The sequence below is a fragment of the Nothobranchius furzeri genome, chromosome 15 (assembly GCF_043380555.1).
Source record: "Nothobranchius furzeri strain GRZ-AD chromosome 15, NfurGRZ-RIMD1, whole genome shotgun sequence".
Classification (NCBI taxonomy): Eukaryota; Metazoa; Chordata; class Actinopteri; order Cyprinodontiformes; family Nothobranchiidae; genus Nothobranchius; species Nothobranchius furzeri.
Genome location: NC_091755.1, coordinates 45,561,907 through 45,588,494, shown reverse-complemented (window position 1 = coordinate 45,588,494; position 26,588 = coordinate 45,561,907). Strand labels below are relative to the sequence as shown.

Sequence of the window (26,588 nt, the reverse complement as noted above, 5' to 3'; positions counted from 1 at the left end):
ATGCTCATTGAACACAAGTCAAACAACACAGAGCTACTGGGTGTGATGGAAGATCACGCCGGCCTCGTGCGTGCACGTGGGAGTCGGACTCCAAGAGATGCAGGTGTCTCCAGGTTACTGAAGAATGCAAATAAGACTCGTCAAACAGAGCAGAGAGGAGCATTTATAAAACACACACACACACACACACACACACACACACACACACACACCGTGGCTGATATGTGTCAGTGGGAAGTGGCTGAAATGGAAACTAAAATTAGCAAAAGGCAGAAAAACGAAAGTCCCATCGTTGTTTTTCGTGATGATGCTTAGAGATCCGACCTGACTTCACTGCACAGTTTTACAGTGTATTTGAGTTCCAAATGTTCCTTTTTTCTTCACATTCTTCCTTTTGATTCGGGTAAACTCTCTTTTTGGGTTTGTTGTAACTTGAGACAGGACGGGACCCGCGTGGTCGCCTGATCTAAACCCCACGAAAGAAAACCTACAAACATCCTCCAACCTGGGGTTGACATGATGGATTTTTATGGTTTTAAACTTTAAATCATGATGGAGTCTTTCGTTCGGATCACGCTTCTACGATGAAGACACGAGAGAACTAAACGTGTCTCTGAACGGTGATCGCCTGAGGGCAGACGCTGTTCCTCAGCGTTGAGGCTGCTCACCTTTCTGCCTGAAGGGAGCAGGGTGCCTCCTCAAAGGGCTGGACAGGTGGTGTCCATCCTCACCGCCCTGCTTCTGGACGTGCTTTCCTCTCAAGCAACCGTTTAGCTCCTCACTTCCTGGTGTTCCTGCTTGATCCTGCATACTTTTCGCAGACTGGGCTCTGAGCCTTCCGGAGTGACCAGAGATTCCTGCTTTGTGCGGGACATTCCCACATTTGCATCGGCGCGTCTCAGGTCCTGCAGACTGAGACACGCTGTCCCACATTACCGCCAGTCTCCAGCTTTGTGTTTAAATCTTACATAAACTGTGTGGTGAAAGCGGTGGCTGTCAATCAAACTAGGAGGCGGGCCTTTAATGCAGGTTTGGAGCCCGCGCCGTGTGTGTGTGTGTGTGTGTGTGTGTGTGTGTGTGTGTGTGTGTGTGTGTGTGTGTGTGTGTGTGTGTGTGTGTGTGTGTGTGTGTGTGTGTGTGTGTGTGTGTGTGTGTGTGGCCTGAGGACTGGATTAATCATTTATTGAAAGCAGCAGAAACAAACACCGCGGTGGCCTTCAGCAGAGACATGAGATGTTTGGTTTTTCAGACCAAACACTGGAGTGACTCAGAAATCCTCCTCAGCCTGAGAACAGAGCCAGAACAACACGTTTGGATTCAGAGAAACTAAATTAGATCTACGAGTTAAACAGCCTGGTGTCTGTTTTACTCTAAAATAAACTCTTTTTTTTTTTTTGGTTATTGGTGAAAATTATTGAATCTTTTAAAAAAAAGTTACTGCTCACCCTTTCCAGTTATCTTAAAGGGATATGTTGGTATATTTCCCAGCATCAGACGGGTTAGAAGGCATAGCCCTGACCCGGCTGTGCTTTAGCTTTAGCTTAGCATAAAACACAGTAAGTGAATGGATCCAAAAGGCATTGAGAGCAAAAACGTCCTTTAAAATCCCGCAGTAGTGATCCCAGTTCTGCTCGGTGAACCTGGATAACCAGACTGGCTGCAAGTGAAAATAATTAAGCCTCGTTTATAAGACACACCATGCCGGCAAATCGGCGTAATGTTACCGCGAGGGTATGTCTATAAACGCGCCATGACGGCATGGTGTTGCGCAACTATTGCGGCATTCGTTCCGCCTCGCTTGGTAGGAATATTGCAGTAATGGTCTGTCGTGTGCGCCCTGGCGCGACAGAGGCAGTTGTCATGACGACGTGGGGAGTTATTGCTGAGCTCTGGCTGGAAAATTTACTGAAAATGAAAGTAAACACGGGCAGTAAGGTTTGCTTTTTGAACAAAATCAGCTGAGATGGCAAACTGGAGCGCCGCAGCGCTCCACGAGCCTCTCTGTTAGAGCTGAAGCTCAGATCAGCAGAGACCGCAAAGGGACCGATGCGGGCAGACGCCTTTAGGAGCTGCTTGTTACAAAACTTAACGATCACGGCTTCAATCGCAATAAAAAGCAAGTTACGTCCAAGATAAACGGAAGTCTGCGGCAGCGCAGAGACCGCCCCCATACCCGCTTTATGCCGCCATCACCTAATCTTTTATGAAATCGTCATGATTGCGCCACATTACCGCCACGGTCTGATCTTATAAACGACCTTTATCCTCCCCAGGGAGCCGCGGCGAATCCCGTTTAGCAAACGCTCTGGTCCTGTAAAAACAGCTGGAGTAGCATGAAGGAGCCTCGGGCGCCATGTTAGACTTGGGACTACTTTACGACAGAGCACAGCTGTAAGCATCCGCTGGCAGCCCCAAAGACACCAATCAGAGCGAGGCTGAACACCAACAGGAGGATGTTGCAGTGCATTGTGGGACATTTAAGCTGTTACTCATTGGTAGCTGGAGCTGGTGATGAATCAGACTTTCAGATTAAAGTCTCAACGCTGGGTTACAACACAGGAAACACAAACGTTTATTTTTCGCTTCGTTAATGCACATTTTTAGTTTCCTGGTGTTTATAAAACTAGTTTTATTATTTAAAGAGCAAGTCACCCCCAAACCAAGGTTTTTTTTTGCTGATAAACTACACAAATGAGTGTCTAATCATGCTGTAGACAAGCACACTCAATCATTTGGCACTTTAGTGCATTTTAGTTAAAATTAAAAATTCTGCCTAAAACTGTCAGTGTTGTGCCATTGCTATTGGCTAAGAAGTACACAATGATGCTAGATGGTACGTTATGATGTCACAATGTCATTGTGAGCCTGTGTGTGTATTTGTTAGTGGGTCCGCCCTCTCGGTCTGCCAGGCAACAGCATTTGTTGCATTTTTCAAACATAAAGTGGGAGTGGAGTTAGTTCCTTGCAGGGGGTGACTTGCTCTTTCATTTTTATCCAGTAAATCTGACAATGTTTTGTGCAACAGATTAGGAATGAAAAGGATTATTTAGCAGATTCTGCAGAGTGGCTGGACTCTCCCTTAGAGATAGGGTGAGAAGCTCGGTCATCCGGGAGGGGCTCAGAGTAGATCTGCTGCTCCTCCACATCAAGAGGAGCCAGTTGAGGTGGCTCGGGCATCTGGTCAGGATGCCTCCTGGGCGCCTCCCTGGTGAGGTTTTCCGGGCACGTCCAAACAGGAAAAGACCTAAAGGTAGACCCAGGACACGGTGGAGGGACTATGTCTCTCACCTGGCCAGGGAACGCCTTGGGATTCCCCCGGAGGAGCTGGCCCAAGTGGCTGGGGAGAGGGAAATCTGGGTCTCTCGCCTTAGGCTGCTGCCCCCATGACCCGACTCCAGATAAGCGGATGAAAATGGATGGATGGATGGATGGATGGATGGATGGATGGATGGATTTAGCAGACCTGAAGCGGGTTTTGTTCCTGTTTAACGACAGCTGCAGGTTTACTGGGATGTTTCTACTGGTTGGTGTCTCTTCCCAGTTAAAAAGCAAAGTTCTGCTCTAAGATTTGTCCTTTAAACTTAATAAATGTGTTTGATTTAAAATTGTTACCATTAAATAAAAACTTCACGGAGCTGCTTGTAAAAATAGAAACGTTCTTTATTGTTTGGCTGAAGTGACCCGTGGGTTTGTTTCCATGGAAAAGCTGATTCACTCATTTAGACCGTTGCTAATGACGCTTTTTCTCACCCTGAAACAGAAACGGGTTAAAACTTTTAAACCTGGAGTTGTTTTCCTGGCTGCCGCCCCGTCTGAGGCGTGTTCCGGGCTGTTCCGGGTTAACCTTCTGCCTCTCAGCTCAAACGCGGAGAAACCAAATCCTTTCCTTCACTTCAGATTCTGACTCACTTGGTCATCAAGGTCAGCCTTTCAGGCTTTGCTCGGCCCAAAAAGAACAGTCAGAGAAACAAAAGCAGGCTGCTCCGGTGTGGGAACGCTGGAATGTTGGGCATTGATGGGATTCGGGTTCAGAACAGGGATGTAGTTACTGGGAGGACTGGGAGATGAAACCTGCAGGGTTTGCTCTGATCCAGGTTGTGGTCTTCAAGGACCGGAGTCTGGTTTGGGAACGTCGGGGTCTCGTTGCTGATTTATGCAGATCCAGGTCTTTTGTCACGCAACGTGAATGTCACTGGGTCGGCTCCTACAAGTCTGAGGTCCTGAGGTGTTTCTCAATGCCAAGGAACCTCGCCTTGATGTCTTGGCCCCGCCCCAGTTGCCTAGGAGACACGTCATCAGGAGCTGCTCCAATGTTCATGTTCTACCGAGGCGTGTGATCTCCGTTTGTTAGCCGTTTAGCTAGCTGAGCAAGGATTCACGGGAGGTGCCTTGTAGCCTAGCCTTGGTCAAAAATTTCCCAGAATACACCGCGGTATTTTCCAAAGGATGGTGGATCAGAAGCTGGCAGCGAATTCCGGTGAAAATTCCCAGTTTAAAGTGGGAGTCAAGGCATGGAGGGAGAAGTACGCTTCTGAAAGAGGTGCCGCCTGGCGGACCGAGAGAGCGGCACTGAGGCAGTGATAGGCCGCACCCCCCCCGCGTGCGCTGTCGGAGTTTCTCAAAGCGAGTTGTTAACGTGCGCACTCGCGCGTGCACGCACGCACACAATCACAGTAGACTTACCGCTCAGGAGAAGAGCAGACACAGATTCTGCAGCATTCTGGAGGACTTCCTGTTAACCGCGATCATTAGATGGAAGGGCAAGCGGCTCCGAGCACCAACGTGTCATATCGGCAGGTGAGTGGTTGAGCCAGGTGGAGGTGCCGCTGCCACGTAGTCACCTGCTGACAACGTCACGATTTTCAGCTTCGCCATCAGCCACAGCTGGCTCCGAACAAACGTGGAGCAGAGTTTTAACCTGATGATAATTACGGTTTTGGGCTGAAATATTAAATTTAAGTAAGTTGCACTAAACTGCGACACTAATGATTCCACGTGTCAGCACCATTAGACCCTCACCTGTACAGGTTATCCGCAAAAACAAGTTTATTTAGGTTTAACTTGCACTTTTAATGTAGCTCAACTAATTTTATCTATCAGACTCACGTCTGAAATGTTTTTAGATCCAAAGCAGTTAGTTATGGTTGGTTAGTTCTAATTCAGACGATGTATACACAATTAAAAAGTAAATGGCCCGTTATAAATCTATATTAAAACTTACGTCTAAAATATAACGTTTCATCACCACGGAAACCGCGGTCACGTGATGCAACTTAATCGTTTTCTTTGACCAAGGAAGGACCGTGTCCTCGTAAGCAAGGCGCCTGGCCTTGGAACACATCGCCCAGCGAGGCGCCTTGACGTTGAAATTCTACCCGGTTTTGAAAGGAAAAAGACGGACCGATGTCCAGAATCAGTCTTGGAGAGAGAAGGTGGGGACCTCCGTCCTCCAGGGGGAGCTCACGTTGACGCCACCGCTCCTCCTCAGCGCAAGTAATCAGTTGAGGTGGTCCTGGAGTCTGATGGGGAAATCTCCTGGTCTCCGGAGGTTTTCCAAGCTCTGCAAAAGGATCTTGGGATTAGGAATCCCCTCTTTTCCAGGAACACCTTGAGATCTTCCAAGAGGATCTGGAGTTTGTCACTGAGGAGGTCTGTGTTTCCCTCATGGACCTGGGACCTCCACGACCTCACCTGGGATAATTGGTGGAAAATGGATGAAGAATTCACAGAAGCTTCTAAATATTGAAGAATTTAATTTAAGAGGCTTCATGGAACTCCTGTGTGACAGTTCTACCTGGCAGTGTTAGGACACGCCCCCTGTCAGGTGAAACAGGGCTCAGGTGTGTATGAGGAATTGTCCCAGAGAAGCTGCAGAGATGAAAGTTCAGCTGTCTTCTTGTTGCCTGATTCAAATGAGAACTTGTTCTTTATTAAATAAGTTAGACTGGGTTTCCTTCATCCCGGAGTTCCCAAAATGTTCATTTCCCAAAACAACAAAGAAAATCAGTCAGGGAAAAACGTTAAAGGGAGTCAAACACAATTCAACAACTTCAGAGTTAGTTGTTACAGCCAACGTGTTTCACCTGAACGATGCAAATCCTCCTGCAGGTTGCTTAGAAACCGTTGTTTGGGATGAGAGGCAGAAGCTGCTCCTGGAGGAGATGATGTGATGTTCCGTCGCTGATCCGAGGAACGCTCGGAGAGTTTCACAACGGGAAGATCACAGGATCCCTGCCAGACTGGACCTCGGGATGGTGAACTGCGGCTGAATAATCACAGGATTCCGTTTAAATAACCCTGCAAATTCCACGTATAAAAGCACAGAATTCCAGGTAAACAGCCTCACGATTCCATGTAAACTGTCACAGAGTTCCATTCAACCAGCCATGAAATGAACGATCATAAAATAGCTCGTGTTTAATCACAGAATTCCGTTAAGTAACGGAGTGATGGGAGGTGACATAAAGATTTAAAACGTCTCCTGAATCCCTGGGAACTCAGGGGAAGGGACGTTAGCTTTTGGCTGCTCTCAGACTAGCCGTTAGCTCGTCAGTCCTGAAGGAGGTAAACTCTGTTTCTCTGAGCAGAGGCTGTTCAGGAAGCTGTTCATCCCAGGAAAGATAGAAATCTCCAACGCTTCCGCAGGAACACTGTTCAGAGTCGTCTCAAAATTCCCTTTCATTCATTTTTCTCTGAAAACACAAAGATTTTGTTTTTTCACAATTTCAGATTTAGGATTCAAATTTTGGTTTTTGTGACGACAACTGGCTGTTTCATGTGCATCGGGTCAAAATTAAATTATAATATTAAACAAAAAATATTTAAACCAAGTCCTTGGGGGCCCAAGCCCATTTTGCCTTGGGCCACCGAATTTCTGGCAACAGCCCTGCTCATTGATCCGAATGAAAAGGGCTTCACCGGCTGGAACGGGAAGTTAGACTTTCACAGAATCGTTTTAGTTTTTAATGCAGAAACTAAAGATTAAAAAGGACATGTTGACAATGTTTTAGTGTTTTATTTGGTGTTTTCACCTGTTGGCCCCTGCAGAGCGGAACGGTGGAGCCCTCTTCAGCTGTACTTGTGATGAAGAGGAGCTGACGGGATGAAAAGAGGATTGTAAACTCAGAGGATCCAGTCAAGGACGCAGAGCGGCTCTGAAATGTGCAGATTTGATGTGATTTAATTTCTTTATTCCGTTTGCATGAATGAAACCTTTAGTAGAATCTTTCTTTTTCATAAAATGAAAAAAAAACAGAGTTTTTCAGGTTTCATTTGTTCTGTAAGAATGAAAATAGTTTTTCTTGCTCGCTAGTCACAAACCCTCCCACTTGTCAGGTGAGTCACTTCCGAACATCTCAGTCACAACCTTCTGTACCGATGAATACGTGTAAAAATGGCCGCCCAATCAGATTTTTAGCAGATTCAATTGTTTTAGTAACCAAATTTGAACTTGACCTTAAGTTTTCCTGATGAAACAGGGTTAGGGTTAGGGCTGGAGCAGGAAGTCCTTTCAAAACTCACTTCCTGTTGCAGGTTTCAACGTCCAGGTGACACTTTTGTTCAAGAAAAATATCAAATCCAAACAAAACGAGGAGGAAGATAAACAAAAACCAAGTTCTTTTTCTAATTATCGTGACGTCAGTCAAGAAAAATGTCATTGCTGTCAGGCGTTGCCATGGGAACACCTGAGTCTGTTGATTTTCTTTGATAGATGTTTCATAAAATCTGACTTTAGTGAGATGTAAAATATTTGGTCTTAAACTAATTAGATCAGATCAGAGTCATGTAGCATCCGGTGTCCTCATCATTGAACCGTCCGGCTCATTAGCAGCATGAAAAAGAAGACACGCCCATTATTATCCATCACACGCCGTTTCAACTCCTCTTTGAATTCTTTCATTTTTAAAAGCAACAGTTTTTAAAAATGTTCAAAGACAACAAAACGAGTGTTTTACTGTGTTTTTGTTCCTGTTTTCTGTTTCCTGGTTTAACTGAAACATTTTAAAGCGGACAGATGCGTGACTTTTTTTAGTCATCATAGTTCTGTGGTCGATTCCAAATATGGTTTTGATGTTTTTCTGCAATAAATCCATCTCACAAGACACAATTTCAGCTGTTTGATACTTGATAGTTTCAGTACCTTCCAGAATGATTCGCTTTAGGGCGCTGTCCCTTTAAGCAAACAAGCAGGAGGAGGCCACGTCCACCCATCACTTGATTGGCTGCAGTGAGGAGCTGAGCCGCAGCAGCACTCCTGCACATGAGAGATGGTCCTAGGCTAACTTCCCTGTTTGTGACTAATGGGCGGAGCCACTCGGAAGCTAGGGACAACGATTTAGCACATGCCCACCCCCTACCGCCATCGCCTTTCATCCCGCGCCGACAAAGAGCAGCAACCCCAACCACTCACCAAGCAACTGTAAAGCAGCTGCAGGTGTGAATCCGGGCACCGCCCATGTTGTGACATCACAAACAGGGACTTGTTTAAACGGCTGATTTCAGGTGAATAATTCCCGAAGCCAACAGAAAACAAAAAGACGTGTTTTTACTCACGTTGCAGTGTTTATGGAGGCGGTCACGTGTAAAACTGTAAACGTCAGACCTACTCGTGTGAATCGAAGACGACGTCTTTTACTCGTCTCTTAAACCGCCAACCTTCTCTGTCTGAACGTGTCCTGACCAGAGGCAGGACGAGCACGTTCATCCCTGAGGGTCCGCAGTCTCTGCTGTGCTGACGTCAGGGATGGACGTGCTCTCGCTAGCTTTTACCTCATTTTGCTCCTTGAGTGAGAACTAAAACGGCCTCTGAACACCGGTGACTGAGAACCTTCACCGGTAAAACGTTCTGATGTTTGGCTTTGAGTCCATCTGATGAAAGTCAAAATGAGAAACCAGCTTAGGTTTCTGCGATGACGGATCTTCAGAACCAACCTGCTGAGGATCAGAAGCAAAAGGATTCTGATTCGTCGATGATGAGTTTCTTTCTTGAGGGCGATTATTTTCCCTCCAGGCAGAAAACAGGACTGAGTTTTTCAAGTTTCTCCCATAAGGACGTGGAAAATCACGTTGTCTCGTCGTCGTCTTCCTCCGCTTATCCGGGTCCGGGTCGCGGGGGCAGCATCCCAACTAGGGAGCTCCAGACCGTCCTCTCCCCTGCCACCTCCACCAGCTCCTCCGGCAGGACCCCAAGGCGTTCCCGGAGCAGATTGGAGATGTAACCTCTCCAACGTGTCCTGGGTCGACCCGGGGGCCTCCTGCCGGCAGGACATGCCCGAAACACCTCCCCAGGGAGGCGTCCAGGAGGCATCCTGACCAGATGCCCAAACCACCTCAACTGGCTCCTTTCGATACGGAGGAGCAGCGGTTCTACTCCGAGTCCCTCCCGAATGTCCGAGCTCCTCACCCTATCTCTAAGGCTGAGCCCGGCCACCCTACGGAGGAAACTCATTTCGGCCGCTTGTATCCGCGATCGCGTTCTTTCGGTCATTACCCAAAGCTCAAAGCGTGGAAAATCACATTCTTATTAAATGTTTTAGGGATCATTTTAGTTTTGCTGGTTCACCAGAGCAACGACCGAAGTGTTTTCCCCACATTTAAAACACGACGATGTCACCCAGATCTGAGATCAGTCATAAAACATCATTAAAGTCAGAATCCAGAACAAAATTCCTCCTCCTGATCCCAACCAAGCTCCAAATGCAGAGCCCAGCTGTTTCTCTCTGGCTCTGTGGAAAAATGTCCAGGTGTCAAATGTGAACAAATAATCAGCCACAACGGACGATTCCATGGATTTTTACGTTTTTCCAGGTGTTCATCCTGCAGCATCTTCAGCTGAAGCTCGGACCAACAGGCGTTGCTGAAGAACTCGGCTTTGAAACTTAAACTGATGCTCCAACCTGCTTCCTGTTCTGTGAACGACCTGAGAAATCCTGATTCTGTTTCCTGTTCTCGGTCGTCATCGAGCAGCAAGGGAGGAAGCTTCTGGTCGGATAAATCCAGACGTATTCTGCTCCAGAGCCATCCAACAATCAGCATCACATAATCCAGCAACGATCCGGGTCCCAAGACTGAGATTCACTTCTATCACAAGAGAATCCGGGGATGAATGCGTCTGGGAGCAGAAAGGAGTCGGAGGAGCTCATTAACCAAACCAGAGGTTCCAGATTTAATGTTCCGAAGAATTCCTCAACAAAAACAGAATATCTGAAAATTGGTGCAACTTTGCATGTTTTCACAAGAGGTGAACCGGTGTGGGTTTCAACACGGCCGATAACAAAACTCACTTAAACCATTTAAAATAAACGCGTAACTGTGTCCAACATGACTTTACTGATATGGTCCTCGTCTCGTTTCTCAGCTGCATTTACTTCAAATTAAGTTCCGTTTGTCCAAAATCACAAGAAGCATCAAAACAACGTCTGTCTGAACAAACTCTGGCTCTTCTAAACCTGATTTAAGTGATTCTTGTCATCTAAATGTTTCATTTGGCATTCTGACGCTGTTCTGGGATCAGTTTTCCTTCCAGCTCATCACTTTTAGTCTGATTTCCTGGTGATTTGCAGCCCGAGGTCCGACCCAGACACTCCAGAGATGGTGATGGAGGTGATGATGAAGGAGCTTCTCGGTGTGGGTGTTGTGCAGACCTCCTGGAGCAGCGAGGCGGTTGGATGCCTCCCTCCTATTGGTCCGTTACCAGAAGCCGCTCTGATGACACAGGCAACTCTCCGCTGATAAAGAGAACCGAACCGCGGCGGCAGCAAGTGTTGGACGGAGGACGGAGCCGGTCCATGCGCCTCTGAGAGTCCCAACACGGCTGGAAGAATCTGTCCAACTCCTGAAGGTACCGAACCACGCCTCGCGCATTCATCCAAACTTTAACCAAACATTTCTCTGTTTTTGTTGCTTCATAAATGATTAAAGTAGGGACTCCGTGCGCCTTTACGCAGGCGCGCAGCTCCAAACGCACCGCAGCAGGTTGTTGCTCCCAGAATAGAAAAGATTAGGAACATCTGGAAGAGATTTTCAGTCATGTGCTTTCTCTGTTTGTCTATAGCGCATTGGACCGAGCCGGAACCGCCTGATTCTGTCCATCTGATCACTCTACTGTCTTTTTCTCTCTGTGTCTGTGGTGAAGAATGGAGTGGTATGTCCTGGTGCTGATGCTGAGCCTGCCGCCCTCCATCCACACAGATTGTTCTTCCCAGTGCCAGAAATGCGCGCAGCTGCTTCGCCCCGACGCCGCCTTCAGCAGCCTGGTGAGAGCAACTTTACGCACAGCTTCCGGTCACTGACCCAAAGCAACCAGGAGAATAACGTCCATCTGTTCCAGACTTTTAAACAATTAAATTAAGATCAACTCCCAAAAGGGAAAGTTTATTTCAGGAAAACTGGTTTTATCCAGTTGAACCGGAAGTTTGAGATGAAGTTTGAGTTAAAAAATCTAAATATGTTATCTTCAAATGTGTGTGTGTGTGTGTGTGTGTGTGTGTGTGTGTGTGTGTGTGTGTGTGTGTGTCGCAGTCCTGCAGCGCGGAGTGTGAAGCGGAGCTGCAGAACTGCGGTCCGGTTCCGCGCCTGGCGGACTTCACCGAGGACGAGGCTGCGGAGGCGGAGGAGAGCCAGCAGGCTGACCTGGTCAAGCGCTACGGCGGCTTCATCAAACGGATCGACAAGAACAAGAACAAACTCTTCTCCTCCTCCTACTCCTCCCCGTGGCGCGAGAACTCGGTCCTGAAGGCCGCCGCGCTCCCCAGAAAGTACGAGGAGTTGTTGAAGCGGCTGGAGGCGAGAGAGGCGCAGCAGGACGCACCGGAGGACGCAGAGGACCGCGTCCTGCACTCTTACGTTAAACGGTACGGCGGCTTTTTACGCAAATTCGGCCCCAAGTCAAAGAGGAGTAGCTCCGCGGAGCAGGAGAGCCAGGAGCCCGAGGAGCTGCAGAAGCGCTACGGGGGCTTCATGCGGAGGGTCCGGCCCAAACTGAACAACCTGAAGTGGGACAAGCGGTACGGAGGCTACCTGCGCCGCCACTTCAAGATCTCCGTCCGCTCCGCGGAGGAGCCGTTTTACTCCTCCGATGAGTCGAGCTTATAAAGGCCCGCTGGGGAGGAGGAACTGGAAGGAACTGGGTTCCTGCGTCTGGCTGCTTGCCTGTAAAACTCATCTGTGTGATCTGCTCCATCGTCTGTCCACACCTGTAAACGCTAAATAAAACCACGTGTTCAAACCCGCACCCGTTTGTCCCACAGCTTCAGTCACAACCGGAAGCGGCTGGGTCCTCCTGGATGTTTGGAGACTTTACGCACGAAGTCCTGCGGGTTCACCTCAAAAGTAAACAGGAAACGCTTCAGTCATTAAACGCCGTTTTTATTTCGTGTTGTTTGATGTTTTTTATTTTATTTTGTATTAAATGAGATGAATATCAAAGAAAAAAAATCACCACAAATGTTTCAAATGAACTTTGTCTCAAATTTTTAACATTTATGCTGAAAAACGATCAGCGGTAAATAAATGTGAATTTTTATCAGTCCAGCAGAAAATCTGAGAAACAAACTTTTATTTATGCTTTCAGATCACAAATCACCTGATTAACACAATAAAATGGCTTTTTGCTACTAAAAAGATGATCTAACAATAATCACTTCAAAGTAAAGTTATAACGAATCTTTCAGAGAATAAAACGGTTTTTTATTTAAAGACAAGTGGATTATAGCGCCGCCTGGTGGAGAAAAAAAGCAGCACGAGAGAGCCCGGTTCTGGTTCTGATGGAGATAAAAGAACAAAACGTGTTCATTTATCATCTTCACCTGTTCTACAGGAACGCTTCACTGAAGCTTTTCCTCTGTTTCCTCGTCTAAAGGCATCCCGACGACTCATTTATTAATAATAACAGCTGACAAAAGGATGAAAACATAAATAAAAGAATTAAAACATGAAAATGTCTTCTTGTGATTGTTATTCCTCCGAGTTACCATCACATCCCTTTAACACGTTTAGACGGAGCTCCGACTGTTCTGTTCCACTAAAACCAGGAAAGATGATGAACGAATCGGAGCGTTTCATGAGAAATAATAACCTCCCGCCATGTTTGATTCTCATCTTTTACAGAAATAAAACTCAGCTGGAAAAACACCGACAGAAAAAATACGTGAAATTTTTCTGCTTCAGCTTCTAAAAATAATCCAAAAATGACTTTTCTTATAAATTTGTTTCAGAAACATGAATATTTATGACCAAATAAAGAGAAGTTCTGGAATGGCGGAGCGAATCCCGGTTTTTGTTTCTCTAACAGCTTGATGGAAAAATATAAACGGATTTTCAGGATGATTTGGTCACGCACCACGGCGTTCCACCGGACCAGATCCTGGTTTTCCAGCTGCTTTTCCCTGCTTTTTTCAGGGTTCTGACTCGTTATTCACACACTCGCTGCTCTGATCGGGCCAAAGGGCTGAAGAGAAACAGAAGCAAACTCAACTTTATGTGGTTCTGTCAGGAAGAGTTAAGGTAGAAATGATAAAAGAATGCATGATTAGGAATTTATTTAGCCAGGTGATGTAGCCCCGCCCCCTCAGGTAGACTTAGAACCATCTTCCAGAGCCTGAACGGACCGCAGGAAGCTGGACCTGCAGGAGTGAACTGGTGTTTTGAGCTCTTTGATCCTAACTGGAGGGTTTTTGTTTGCTTGCCAGTTGATGATGTCATCATCATACAGGTAAACGAGTCTCCTTCCACCTGCTGCGGGACTGATGATGTCCTCTCAGAGTCCAGAAGGTCCACAGTCCTGCTCCCGCTGGGTTTCATTACATCAGGAAGTGACGGCTCCAGCAGAAACATCAACGTTCCCCAGTGGAACCGTCAAAGCTTCTGCTGCTGCTCCGGTTTCAGCTGGAAACAGACTTCCTGTGTGCTTCCAGCAGCCAGATCTACGGTTTTCCCGACCCAAATGACTGTTTGACCCCGTCTGAGTAACCTTTGTGGTTCCTCACTTATCCAGAGGCTCCCCACTGGTCTGACCTAGTCTCTTAACCTATAGCGCCCCCGCTGTAGTTGGCCGAGGCTGGTACTGCAGCGTGGACATCAACACAGTGACAGAAATCTGGGCTGAAGACGCTCGTCCACAGAGGACATTGATCGGGACGGTGTGTACGCTTACAGAATCTGTGAACACAAACGCTTCTAGCCTCACTCTTTTGTCTGAGTCAGGTAGGAGGTTGCCGTGGTGACCCTGATGAGCCACTGCTTGCAGCTTTAACATTTCTTTGTATATTGGTTCTTGGTAAACTTCTCAAACTTTTCACGGATCAGCTGCAGCGCCGATTCTTACGGAGCTGGTTTTGGAGTTTTGTGCAGCAGCTGCACTAATGTCCTCCAGCGGGACACTCGGGGACACTCCTGTCCTCTAAACCACAAAAGCATCAAGGTTTATAAACACTGACGCTCTGCAGACCCTTTTAAAACTGAGCATTTATTCTCCAGAGGGTTCGGGATAAACAGACACAGAACTGGAGGGAATGTCTCCGCTGCCGTGGAAGCGCGAGCACCAGGAAAAAGTCAGACTGGTCGGAACTTTGAAAGAATTCCACGTCAGGAGCAAAAACGACCGGAACCAAACAGCTGTCCTTCATCTCAGTGCTGCTCCTCCTCCTCCTCCGCCTGCCCTGGCTGACCTTCATCATCTCCGTCCGTCTGCCCTCCCTCCTGAGAGTCATCAGCGACGGTTGCCGTGGCATCCACCATGGCGACGGTCCCGACCTGCTGCTGCACGTCCGAGTTCTGAGCGGTCGCCAGCGGCAGCGTCACCAGCTGGAACTGCGGTCCGACCACCTTAACGAAGCTGCCGGGCCCGGCCGCGCCCTCCTGACCCACCGCCGCAGACAGAACCGTCACGTTGGCGCCGTCGGTCGCCAGCTCGGACAGCGGCGAGGTCAGGAGGGTGTAGCCACCCAGGTTGGCCCCCGCCTGCCCCCCCGCCACCGTCAGAACCTTTCCCAGCGGCAGACCGCTCAGCTGGTTGAGGGGAAGCGTGATCTGGGCGGGGGCGGCGCTGACGGCGGCCGGGCCGGAGACGGCGCGGGTCAGCCGCGGTCGTTTGGGAGTCGGGGGGGAGGGCACCGGGGTCAGGGTCATCAGGACGTTGTTCAGGTGCTGAGACTTACTCTTCAGCTCTTTGGCCCGCTTCCTGTGCTCGTCACACTGCTGCTCCAGAGCTGCAGACGGAACCAGAGCTGTCAATCAAAGTCCACACACATCAGCCAGAACATTACGACCACCCGGGACTCGGACCGGAGTTTTAGCCCAGCCGAGGAGAAAGCCCGGCCCAGACAGAACCGGGTTAAGTTCGTGCTGCATCCAAAAGGGTCCGAAGGTCTAAGCAGGCCCGCTTGACACGGATCAGAACCAGAAGTCGTTTTCAGGCTACAACCCGACACTTTGATGGTTCTGCTCGTTTCTGTTCGGATGATTTTCATTTAATCGGGTCGACAGAACCAAACGTCCATCTCTGTTCTAACAAGAGCTTAAACAGAAACCGGGCCTCAAATGAACCAGAACCATCCAGCTAAAGACGTGAAAACAGGCGGCCCGGTTCTGGTTTGTCTAAGTTTGGGCCGTGACTCGTGACTTCAGCATGAAGATAAACAAAATCTATTAGCAAACCAGACCGGACCGGGCCGGGCCTCAGAACCACTGGTGGTTGAAGTGGATCTGCTGGTCATAATGTTTTGGCTGAAGCAGGAGGAGGTCCGACGGGGACGGTGGTACTGACCGGCGAGGCTGCGGGTGTACTGCTCTCGGTACCGGTCCATCTGGCTCTTGTGACTGGCCAGAACCTTCTTCACCAGGTCCAACATCCCAAAGTTCTGGACGACGTTGTTCAGCAGCACGGCGTCTGAAAAGCACAAAGCGGGTCAGAACCAGGCCCGGAGGACGGGCAACCCCCATGACCCACAGCGTGGTTCTGACCTTTGACCTGCAGCGGCGGGTCACACACTCTCTCCTGCAGCCCCTTCAGAACCTCCTGCAGCTCCTTCTGGAAGTCCTCCACCACCTCCTCCAGAAGCCCCGCCTCCTTCACCGCACGCCAGAACGCCACCGAGTCCTCTGGAGTCACAACACAAAACGGGTTAACCACAAGAACTGGGTCGGGTCGACGAGACCTGACCGTGCTCATCATCACCTCCGATGGCCGTGACCCACTCTGAAGGTTCCTCCGGAACATCGGGGAACGGCACCGATGCTCCGTTCACTAGAACAGACAGGAAACAAGTTCACGACCCAAATGGACCTGCCAGAGTCCGGTTCTGTTCTGCTCTTGGTATTAGGAGCCGACTCCAGAACCTGAACAGACACCGGCAGCTGCAGAACTCACAGTCAGCCGACGAGGTGGACACAGAAAGCAGGTCGGTGGTCGGATCAGAACCGATGGCCACTTTGGTTCCGACCAGGTCGATCTTGGTGCTGCGGCAGGTGTTGGAGCAGACCTTGGTGTGCTGGTAGAAGTCCAGCGGGCCCGAGTCCATGATCTTCCTGTGGAAGGCGACAGAAACCCTGGTGAGTGCTGCCACCTGCTGGTGAAGAGGTGAGCTGCTGACCCAACAGAACCACAAACGGGTTCTGGAGGGAAAACTAGGAACCTCTGGGTCACGTTTGTGGGCCCGTGTGGTTCTTCTGGCTCAGCTGTGATATTTACATCAACCAGGAACAAAAGGTACAGGTTTTAATCCCAAACGGAGCAGAATTCCTGTCTCCTGGAGTTCTGACCTGAGCATGGTGCCGTTAAGGCGGATGGCTCTCTTCCAGTCTTTTAAGGTGGATTTTCCTGCTAAACACACAAACTCTTTGGGGCTGATGAGCTGGTCGTTGAACTAAAGAGAAAACACAAGTTTCCATGAGATCCCACACACACACACACATGCACGCACGCACACACACACACACATGCACGCATGCACACACACACTCACGCGCACACGCACGCACGCACGCACATACACACATGCACGCATGCACACACAGACACGCATGCATGCACGCATGCACGCACGCACACACACACACACACACATGCACGCACGCACACACACACACACACATGCACACATGCACACACACTCACGCGCACACGCACGCACGCACGCACACACGCGCACGCGCACACACACATGCACGCATGCACACACACGCACGCACACACGCACGCACACACACGCATGCACGCATACACACACACACGCACGCACACACATGCACGCACACACGCACGCATGCACGCACACACACACACACGCACGCACGCACACACACACACACACATGCACGCACACACACACGCATGCAAGCACACACATGCATGCACGCGCACACACACGCACGCACGCGCGCACACACGCACGCACACACACGCATGCACGCACACACACGCACGCACACACACACATGCACACACGCACGGGCGCACGCACGCACATGCACGTACGCGCACACGCCACACACACACGCACCTACATGCGCATGCATGCACGCGCGCACACACACACTCTCTCTCTAATGCTCACCTGGACACATTTGACATTGATCCCTGGACAGACGAACTTTTTCCACACCAGCGTGGCCTTGGCGTCTCCACAGGTGATGGGGTAGCAGACGTCGGCGTCCACCTCCTCCTCCAGTTTCACTAAACAAACGTAAAACTCGCTGTGAGTCAAAAGAATCGCAACAGGAAGAAAAACACAAATCAAACCGACTTCATGAAACTAAAGGTGAGTGGATTCCGTCTCAGACATAATAATCAGTAACTGTAACTGATGGAGTAAATGTAACTGTAACTGATGAAATTACCGAGAACCGGCTCGTTCTTCAGCAGAGACTCAGCTGTGCTGGACTCCGGTTCTGTTTTCACCTCCGTCACCGTCAGGACGTCCTCTCTGAAGAGAAACGCCATCGTCATCATCACTGGTTTTATTTGTAAAGCACTTTTAATGATCAGGGAGATCCCGGCACAGAAAACCAACACTTCCAGTGAAAGATATAACAGTAACTGTATAAAAGCAAATATTCAAGCAGCAATTATTTCTGTCTGATTAGGAGGAATCCCCGCAGAGATGCACCAAAACATACCAGAACCTGCCAAAACTCAGCATTATCCATTTCACTGGAATTCAGTGTGCGGGTGTGCGTGTGAGTGCGTGTGTGTGTGTGCGTGTGCGTGCGTGTGTGCATTACCCAGCCTGAGGCGTTAGCTGTGCAGTCACCAGTACGGTTTTCTCCTCCTCCACCACACAGGGGAGGCCGTCGCCCACGGGTTCAGGGATGGTGACGATAACGACTTCACTCATCTCCTGCATGCCGACATCCGACGAAGCCATGGGAGGAGCTTTAAATCCAACAGAGACAGAAAATGTGACTCAACCGATGGAGAAAAAGGAGAAAATGCTTTTTATCCAAACGTTTCATCTTATTTACTCTTATATCATATTTCCTCTGCCCCTCAAATGAATAATTATTAAACAAAGTGTTAATCTGGTCGGTGGAACAAAAAGAGAATTACTGTATAAAAGTAAAGGTTATGGAGGGTGTAGGACTGAGATTGACATTAATTATACGTTTTTATTACAGTTTCTGCTGCAGCCTGAGGAAATATTCCTGAATATTTATGATTTTTGCTGATTTCACAGGTGAGTGTTCCTGTTTAAGACAAATCAACTCCGTAAAACATGAATTCCTGCACCAAGCAAGGAGCCCATTCCGTTTGTCTGAGTATGGAAAACAAGATGCCATATAATCATGTCTCAGACAGCTGAGAAAATTCTGTCTGAACTCCAGAATAGAACCAAACTTGTTTTTATAATATCGCTCTTTCTTGCGATATTTTGTGTAATTCGTAATAAACGATTCTTGTAAAAAGAAAAGCTGGAGTTATTTAAAAACATTTCTGGTGTTATACAAGCACAACAGTATGAATTATTATGGGGTGGGGTTAGCTGAAAAACCTGTCTTGACTAATTTTTCTCGTGTTCTCCAGGAGAACAAATCCCATAAAAGACATTTTTACATTTATTTTAATCGCAGTTCGGAGACTAAATAACACTTAGCGGAACGCGATGACGCAACGAATAAATCCTACCGTTAGATCATATCAGGCGTTGGGGGTGAAACCGGAGTTTATTCCAGCGCTGATGGAGGCGCAGACAAGCCGGGGCCGTTAGACCCATTTAACCGACAGCTGTCCGACTTTACATGAAAATAAAACATTTATTTTGAAGCTTGAACGCGGAGAGTCGAACATTTAAACCCAAGTAGTACTCAACAGAATGGATGTAGTAAAAAATTAGCTGTCTGTTCTGTAAACATTCACCTCTTCCGGTTCTTCTTCTTCTTCTTCTAATTGCAGTAGATTTGGTTGTATATGTGAAGGTCTGATGGTGTGTTCAGGAACTACTGGAAATTTGTAACGTCTGGGTTAAAATAATAACAGTGACAATAATAATGATGTTAATTTCACCTTATAAATCCGTTCACTTTTTCACGATGTTCATTTATTTGAATATCATCTCTCCCACATCTGTTTTTGAGCCTTTTAGATCAATGCGCTTGCATAAAAAAGGTAATTTGAACAAAACTAGTTTTTGATTTATTTAATCGCGGCAATGAACTCCGCAAAAATACAAATATTGTAACTAGGATCAACGTGTCTTAGTGGATTTTCTAGTTTCTTATATTAATCACCGTTTGTATAGTTATTTCTTTATCATCTATCATGCGTCTAAATTAACTACTGATCAATTCAAAAAATGTATAAAGATAAAATGATAAAATCATATGATTTGGTGAGGATGGAGGATTAATGTTTTAGTAGTGATATTATTTGTGGAAGTAAGAGAGCGGTTTATTTTTTGTGTATAAGGCCATTTTGTACTTTTTATTTATCTTGTCTTAGTTAAAGGGGGTAGGTCATATAAGATTTTTTTCTTCTTCCTCCCCCTATTTCATTCGAATGCTTATATTCTGATTTGAAGTTTGTATATTTAAACTTTGAGTGAAATAAAATTTATTGAATTAAATTAGGAACCAACCTCACACGGAATGTTTCAAGTCGGTCGATTAATTTCGCGCACAAGTCCGTTGTTGTTGACACTCCGGGATTGAAAATGGCTGCCACCAACGGTGTCTGGTCTGAGAAAATACTCCACCTTCTCCGCCGAATGAACAACTTTTACTCGACAGGTAGCAGAAGGCGGGTGGAGCGAGCAGTTTGGCGGGATGTGGAGAGTTTTAACTGAGATGATTCCGCAGGTTCGAGTCGGACTCGCTGCTTGAGGTTTGAGATAGACGGAGCTCAGGTGGGTTGGGTTCCTCCTCATGTAGCCTCTCTGCTGAGGCGTCACCCGCAGGTGTTCAGCCCGCCGCAGGGGGGCGCTGTTGGACTCTGTCCCGGTCTGGACTCGTACGAGAGCAGGTCGGAAGCTGTGGACGCTGTCCTCCGGAGTCTGAGACAGGAGGACTCCATTACCTGCCTGAAAGGATGGAGGGACGAGGTGAGCAGCTCAGCCAGATTTGTTCTAATGCAGATTTCTATTTACTTGTTTGGTTTTCACTCGTCTTAATGGGCAAATATTAGGATTAACTTGTATTTTTTCTCTCAGAAGGGTAAATAAAATTAACTAAAGAGAGGAAAGTGAGTGATTTGTGGGATTAGATGAATGAGACAGACATTTGCTTGATTTTCAGGTATTAGTATAAAACCCACAGATACATTTGATTCTAAATAACATATTTTACACCCAAACCTTTTTAAATGTGAGGCAGGTCCTCTCAGCAGTTACCGGCTGGTATTTGGTAATAATATGTAAACGAAAGAAGCAGAGCATTTGTTCTTTTGTAGGTAAGGTGAGTAAATCTGTGGATCTGGGATGTAAAGCGGGTCTCGTGTGTTTCAGAAGTACAGCGTGATGCCCGGATGTTCTGACCCACCGCTGATGTGGATGGAGAGAGCAGCCACTAGTACGGTCTGACATCTGGGGCGGAGCCTCGTGTCTGCTCGGGTTCCTGTTGTGAGCTGACTGCTGCTTGTCTGCAGGTCTGTTTGGAGTTAAAAGGTACGGAGTCCACATCAATGGATACACGGTCGGGGAGAGTGGGGAGGTTAGCATGTGGCTAGCACGGCGCTCCAGGACCAAGCAGACATACCCGGGTCTTCTGGACAACGTGGTGAGTGAAGACTGGTACTTCTGGAGGAAACAGGTCCAGACCAGGGTTGGCCCGCAGCACCAGAATCGGTGCACAGGGATCATAACCTTTGACCTTTTTGCCATGTTTGCACTTTTTCTTTTATATTAAACTTTTTATCTGGAGGTTGAGAACAAAGCGTTTGAAGTTGAGATGATTCACTGTGATGTTCCTTTCGTCAGGCGGCTGGCGGCCTGGCGGCTGGAGTCGGTATCAGACACACTCTGATCAAAGAGTGCCAGGAGGAGGCGTGCATCCCATCAGCCATCGCTGCAACAGCTCGTCCCGTTTCAACAGTCAGGTGAGTTCAACGCGACGGCTCACCTGAAACGGAAGGAGCTGAGGATAAAATACTGAATCCGAGCAAACAAACTGATCCAGGACTAATCTGTTGGGCAGCAGTCACAAAAACAAACCAGATTCTGCACCTGGAGGCCTATTTACGACCCCAGAGGTTTCTGGGGTTATCGGGAGGTTTTCAGGTAAAAGTGAGGATCCTGACCGTAACCGAAACCAGATGATGCTGTTCTGGGTTTGCTTTAGAACGGGGCAGGAGTGTTGATCTCAAAAAAGCAAAAACAAGAAACCTGTGAGTAGTGATGGAATGATGACGCCTCAAGGAGTGTGTTGACACGGTGTTGGTCATTCAATAGCGACACCTGCAGTATTTCTAAAGTCACTGCAGGTAAATAAGGTGGAAAAGCTTACATGCTGCAAACCCACAGCAGGTGTGCAAGATTTAATTTCCTGTAATCAAAATATTACATCATTATGGAATTTAATTTACTCCATTTGTTTATGAAAGGAGTGTAACATTTGCTTATAACCTTTGTGTAAATGCTAAAATGAGCTGGCACGTTAAATCTTCTGAATGTGTCTAATAAAAATCAGAAGTAAAAGTTTTAACTTCTGTAAATGTGTTAACCTCTGAGTTAGATCGTACAAAATAAAAGACTAAATATGGATTCATTTATGCATTTTTATTGAGGAACAAACGTTTCTGCAGTGTGTTTGCTCCAAGGCCATTTCTCCTCTTAGACACCAGTTCCCCTGCCTTAGAAAACACTCTTTCACAGGGTACAGATGAAGATGGTGTGCATAACACACACACACACACACACACACACACACACACACACACACACACACACACACACCATGAAAGTAGTTGATTAATTAAAGCAAACATTTGTTAAACACGCCTTCCTGCTTGGTAGAACACATGAGGGTGCAATAAGCTTCAGGAGCTCCCTGAATCCCTCGTTTTCAACACTGGCGAGTGGCTGATGATCACGTTAACCACGGCCTCTTCCACTGCTTGCTTGTTAGGAACTGCAAGCCAAAGGGAAATACTTTTTTAAAAGCTTTAAAAAGCTTATTAAAAGGATTTTACAAGCAATACCACAGAGTCACACAAAGCCTTTTGTGTGTAATTGACTATTTTTGACAATTCAGATTGTTTTTGCGATAATTTCAACACACCTGGGGTATGTGGAGCAGAGCCGACGCTTCACCTCCAATAAAATAATTTATCTGAAAGCAATTTAAGCCTCTTACCAGAGAAAGACTACAAACACATTTAAAATACAGAAATAACAGGAAACGTTGCCAAATGGAGAAAACAATTTACCTTTTTTGGCGTCAAAAGATCAAAATTATTCCAGACTGGGGAAAACTTCTTGGAACGATCCATGAAGTCAGCGGAGAAAAGTGAGGGTAAGGAAAAATCCAACAGCAAAACTCTATCCAACAAATAGTTTGTTTCCTTATAAACACAATTTGGCGCGGCGCATCCAAACGACACACTTCCTGTGTCGGTCACGTGATATTTTCTTACAGCGATACACGCACCGATACGGCTTTCACTCTTGTGCAGTCGACACTGGCGCGTCCGTCCCACCACTACCTGTGAGAGGATGAATATAACAAGACTCCATCCCTCCCTCCCTCTTCCACTTACCTGGGGTCGGGTCACGGGGTCACCAGCCTAAGCCGGGGGGCTCAGACTTCCCTCTCCCCAGCTCTTCCAGGGGAATCCTGAGGTGTTTCCTGGCCAGCCGAGAGACGTAGTCCCTGCAGTGTGTCCTGGGTCCAGGAGGCATCCTGACCAGATGCCCGAGCCACCTCAACTGGCTCCTCTCGATGTGGAGGAGCAGCGGGTCTACTCCGAGCCCCTCCCGAATGACCGAGCTTCTCACCCTATCTCTAAGGGAGAGCCCAGCCACTCTTCAGAGAAAACTCATTCCGGCCGCTTGTATCCGTGATCTCGTTCTTTCGGTCACTACCCAAAGCTCATGACCATAGGTGAGGGTAGGAACGTAGATCCACCAGTAAATCGAGAGCTTTACCTTCTGACTCAGCTCTCTCTTCACCACGACAGACCGGTACAACACCCACATCACTGCAGATGCAGCACCGATCCACCTATCGATCTCACGCTCCAGCGTTCCCTCACTTAAGAAAAAGACCCCGAGATACTTAAACTCCTGCACTTGGGGCAGGACCTCATCCCTGACCCGGAGAAGGTATTCTACCCTTTTCCGAATCAAGACCATGGTCTCAGATTTAGAGGAGCTGATTCTCATCCCAGCTGCTTCACACTCGGCTGCGAACCGTTCCAGTGAAAGCTGAAGATCACGTTCTGATGAAGCCAACAGGACCACATCATCTGCAAAAAGCAGAGACCTGATCCTCAGACCACCAAAACGGATGCCCTCCACACCTTGGCTGCTCCTAGAAATCCTGTCCATGAAGGTTATGAACAGAATTGGTGACAAAGGGCAGCCTTGGCGGAGTCCAACTCTCACTGGGAACGAGCCCGACTAACTGCCGGCAATGCGGACCAAGCTCTGACACGGGTCATACAGGGACCTAACAGCCCGTATCAGAGGGCCTGGTACCCCATACTCCCGGAGTACCCCCCACAGGGCCCCCTGGGGGACGCGGTCAAACGCCTTCTCCAAATTCACAAAACACATGTAGACTGGTTGGGCAAACTCCCACGCACCCTCCAGGACCCCCCTAAGGGTACAGAGCTGGTCCAGTGTTCCACGGCCAGAACCAAAACCTCGTTGCTCCTCCTGAATCTGAGGTTCAACAATCCGATGGAAAAAAAACTAAAAAAAACCTTGGAAGTGCGTTGTCTCTCTCGTTTAGTTTTCATTTCACCTGCGTATATTCTGCAGCTACACCTATGAAGACGAGGAGGGGGTGTTTCCAGAGAGCCAGTTTGTCTTTGATCTTCAACTTCCTGCGGACTTCAGACCCCGCGTCGGGGACGGAGAGGTGCTGGAGTTCCACCTGCTGCCCATAGAGAAGGTGGGTTTTCTACTGGTCCTGGATCCGTGGAGCTTTTATCAGACTGGTACCTTAGGTCGGTCTCCTGTTCAGGTGAAGGAGCTGCTGGCCAGCGATGACTTCAAACCCAACTCTGCCATGGTGGTCCTAGACTTCCTCATCAGACACGCCTTCATCGAGCCAGACTCCAGTTTGTGGCACAAATCCATCCGTCCAGTTGGTGATTAGCAAAAGGAAACTTTTTATTTCTTTTCCAGAAGCGTTCTATCAGGAGTTGGTGTCGGGGCTCCACCAGACCTTATGAACAGCAGGAGCTTCACGTGATGCTGCTGGAGGAGGTGGACCTGGAAACCCGGGAGACTCCAGGCCCGGAGTTGTGGCTCACACGGTGACCAGTTTTTAACCCAGTTCCACTCGTCGCTCTCTCTCTGTAGCTCTATTCAACCGACGAGGTCAGCTTGGAGAACGGGAGGTTCTACTGGGTTCTTGTTTACATCTTCTGTCTTCATTTATTATTTTATTTGTGTTTTTATGCCAAACAACCAGATTCTAATGAGACTTTCAGAACGGTATTTTCTCTGCTACTGACTTTTGGAATCGGTGAGGTTCAAGATGGCTGCCATAGACACACACACACACACACACACACACACACACACACACAGTCCCTTCTCTTTGGATCACATTAAAAATGTTTGTTTCTGCTGTTTAGTTATTTTAGATTTCACTGTTATCTGTTCTATTTTGAATCAAAACTTTATTGAACTAAGTAGTAGGTATACAAACAAACTGTGGCAGCACTACAGAAATGTTACATTCAAGTTATTGTAGTGAAAATAGTGAAATAATCTTTAAAGCTTTTTATTTAGTGATCCAATTTTATGTAAGATGGTGTTTAAAATTAGGTTTTCGGTTACTATGCTTGCATTTGTGGAGATGGGGTTCAGAATAAATAACACATTAAATGCTCTTTGATGTTTGTCTGCCCTCTGGTGGAGAATGCCGGTACTACGTCCGACAAGCGCTCATTTTCACTTTTATCTAATTACATAAAACATTAATGTGTATTTATTGTGGTAACTACTCAGTAATTTAGTTAACATTTTTGATTACTTTGAGTTTTTATTAAAATAAAATGTTTCCCATTTTGGATTTTCTTGGGAGTCGTTGGGATGAGACGAGATGTGAGGGACTGTTGGTGAGCAGCTGAATAAATCTAATAATTATCTTTATAACAGGAGCCTCTTGTCAGTTTGTTTCATCATTAAAGCTAAATCTTCATCTTCGTTGGTGGGTTTTTTTCATTTCTTTCCTGAAGCTTAAAGGTTTAATAATCTAATTAAAAGCTTCATTTAAGGGTTAAGCTTCATAACTAGATATTAATGATATGTTTTATTTTATTGTAGTCTCGGTCAGGAGCCAAACCACTGGTAACGCTTTAGTTTAGGGAACACAAATTAACCATGAATTAGCTGCCAATTAATATGCATATTAGAGGACTGCTATGTCTGAACTAGTCATTATTAAGCACTTATTAACAGCTTATTACTAATACCGTAATTCTCACATTAACAGGCCATAAATTAAGTTTCATCTAAATAAGCCATTCATAATGGTTTGTTAAGTGAAAGTTAACGGTTGCTTGCTGATTAGCACACATGCTAATTAGCTCAAATCAATATGTGGCTTTTAAAGAAGTAATTCAAGGGGAACACATTCTTGCCTTTAAGTGGTTCATTAATACTAAACTACTCGTAATTAGGGATGAACTAATGGGACTTTAGAATGGGGAACAGATTCTTGCTTACAAGTGGCTGATTGTTGTTTAGGCTCTATTAACATGTGGAGTTTGGTGTTTATTTACATAACACCGCAACATAATATTTTTGGTTATTAACTATTCCCGTTGAATTACTTCTTTATAAGCCACATACTGATTAGTATGTGTGTTAATCAGCAACAAACCGTTAACTCTCAGTTAACCATTATAAACGGCTTACGGGCGACGGTGGCACAGGAGTTAAGCGCTCGCCCCATAATCAGAAGGTTGCAGGTACGAGCCCCGCTCA

General features: G+C 47.1%; 3 protein-coding genes across 6 annotated transcripts; 2 read left to right on the top strand and 1 right to left on the bottom strand.

Moving 5' to 3' along the window:
• Positions 1-10,704: 10,704 nt before the first annotated feature.
• Positions 10,705-12,258, top strand: pdyn (prodynorphin). Its single transcript, XM_015968650.3, has 3 exons — positions 10,705-10,840; positions 11,135-11,255; positions 11,521-12,258. The coding sequence occupies exons 2-3, from the start codon at positions 11,136-11,138 to the stop codon at positions 12,091-12,093; spliced, it is 693 nt and encodes a 230-aa protein (XP_015824136.1). The 5' UTR covers positions 10,705-10,840; position 11,135; the 3' UTR covers positions 12,094-12,258.
• Positions 12,259-14,445: 2,187 nt separating this feature from the next.
• Positions 14,446-20,209, bottom strand: gmeb2 (glucocorticoid modulatory element binding protein 2). Of its 3 annotated transcripts, none has more exons than XM_015968646.3 (10): positions 20,070-20,209; positions 18,220-18,370; positions 17,836-17,921; positions 17,553-17,671; positions 16,759-16,862; positions 16,367-16,524; positions 16,175-16,243; positions 15,961-16,098; positions 15,764-15,886; positions 14,446-15,206 (listed from the first exon to the last, which is right to left on the bottom strand). In XM_015968646.3, exons 2-10 carry the CDS (start codon positions 18,360-18,362, stop codon positions 14,626-14,628), a joined length of 1,521 nt encoding a protein of 506 aa, XP_015824132.3. In that variant the 5' UTR covers positions 18,363-18,370; positions 20,070-20,209; the 3' UTR covers positions 14,446-14,625. The 3 variants fall into 3 exon arrangements, with proteins under 3 accessions (XP_015824132.3, XP_015824133.3, XP_015824131.3); XM_015968647.3 differs by lacking the exon at positions 20,070-20,209 and adding an exon at positions 19,352-19,415; XM_015968645.3 differs by lacking the exon at positions 20,070-20,209 and adding an exon at positions 19,121-19,340.
• On the top strand, positions 20,109-25,124 carry tpk2 (thiamin pyrophosphokinase 2). Of its 2 annotated transcripts, XM_015968648.3 has the most exons (8): positions 20,109-20,220; positions 20,290-20,531; positions 20,934-20,997; positions 21,074-21,204; positions 21,405-21,523; positions 24,408-24,540; positions 24,613-24,709; positions 24,777-25,053. In XM_015968648.3, exons 1-8 carry the CDS (start codon positions 20,145-20,147, stop codon positions 24,821-24,823), a joined length of 909 nt encoding a protein of 302 aa, XP_015824134.3. In that variant the 5' UTR covers positions 20,109-20,144; the 3' UTR covers positions 24,824-25,053. The 2 variants fall into 2 exon arrangements, with proteins under 2 accessions (XP_015824134.3, XP_015824135.1); XM_015968649.3 differs by lacking the exon at positions 24,613-24,709 and having other exon boundaries at positions 24,777-25,124.
• The last annotated feature ends 1,464 nt before the right edge of the window (positions 25,125-26,588 follow it).

What these genes read in the sequence shown, in the direction of transcription:
- pdyn (XM_015968650.3), top strand. Translation starts at nt 11,136, where the DNA reads ATGGAGTGGTATGTCCTGGTGCTGATGCTGAGCCTGCCGCCCTCCATC. An exon ending in ACGCCGCCTTCAGCAGCCTG is followed by an intron (nt 11,256 to 11,520) that starts GTGAGAGCAACT and finishes TGTGTGTCGCAG; the next exon opens with TCCTGCAGCGCGGAGTGTGA.
- tpk2 (XM_015968648.3), top strand. Translation starts at nt 20,145, where the DNA reads ATGGCTGCCACCAACGGTGTCTGGTCTGAGAAAATACTCCACCTTCTC. An exon ending in TGAAAGGATGGAGGGACGAG is followed by an intron (nt 20,532 to 20,933) that starts GTGAGCAGCTCA and finishes CGTGTGTTTCAG; the next exon opens with AAGTACAGCGTGATGCCCGG. An exon ending in CGGGTCTTCTGGACAACGTG is followed by an intron (nt 21,205 to 21,404) that starts GTGAGTGAAGAC and finishes TCCTTTCGTCAG; the next exon opens with GCGGCTGGCGGCCTGGCGGC.
- gmeb2 (XM_015968646.3), bottom strand. Translation starts at nt 18,362, where the DNA reads ATGGCTTCGTCGGATGTCGGCATGCAGGAGATGAGTGAAGTCGTTATC. An exon ending in CAGCTAACGCCTCAGGCTGG is followed by an intron (nt 17,922 to 18,219) that starts GTAATGCACACA and finishes GTTTCTCTTCAG; the next exon opens with AGAGGACGTCCTGACGGTGA. An exon ending in GTACACCCGCAGCCTCGCCG is followed by an intron (nt 15,207 to 15,763) that starts GTCAGTACCACC and finishes TTCCGTCTGCAG; the next exon opens with CTCTGGAGCAGCAGTGTGAC.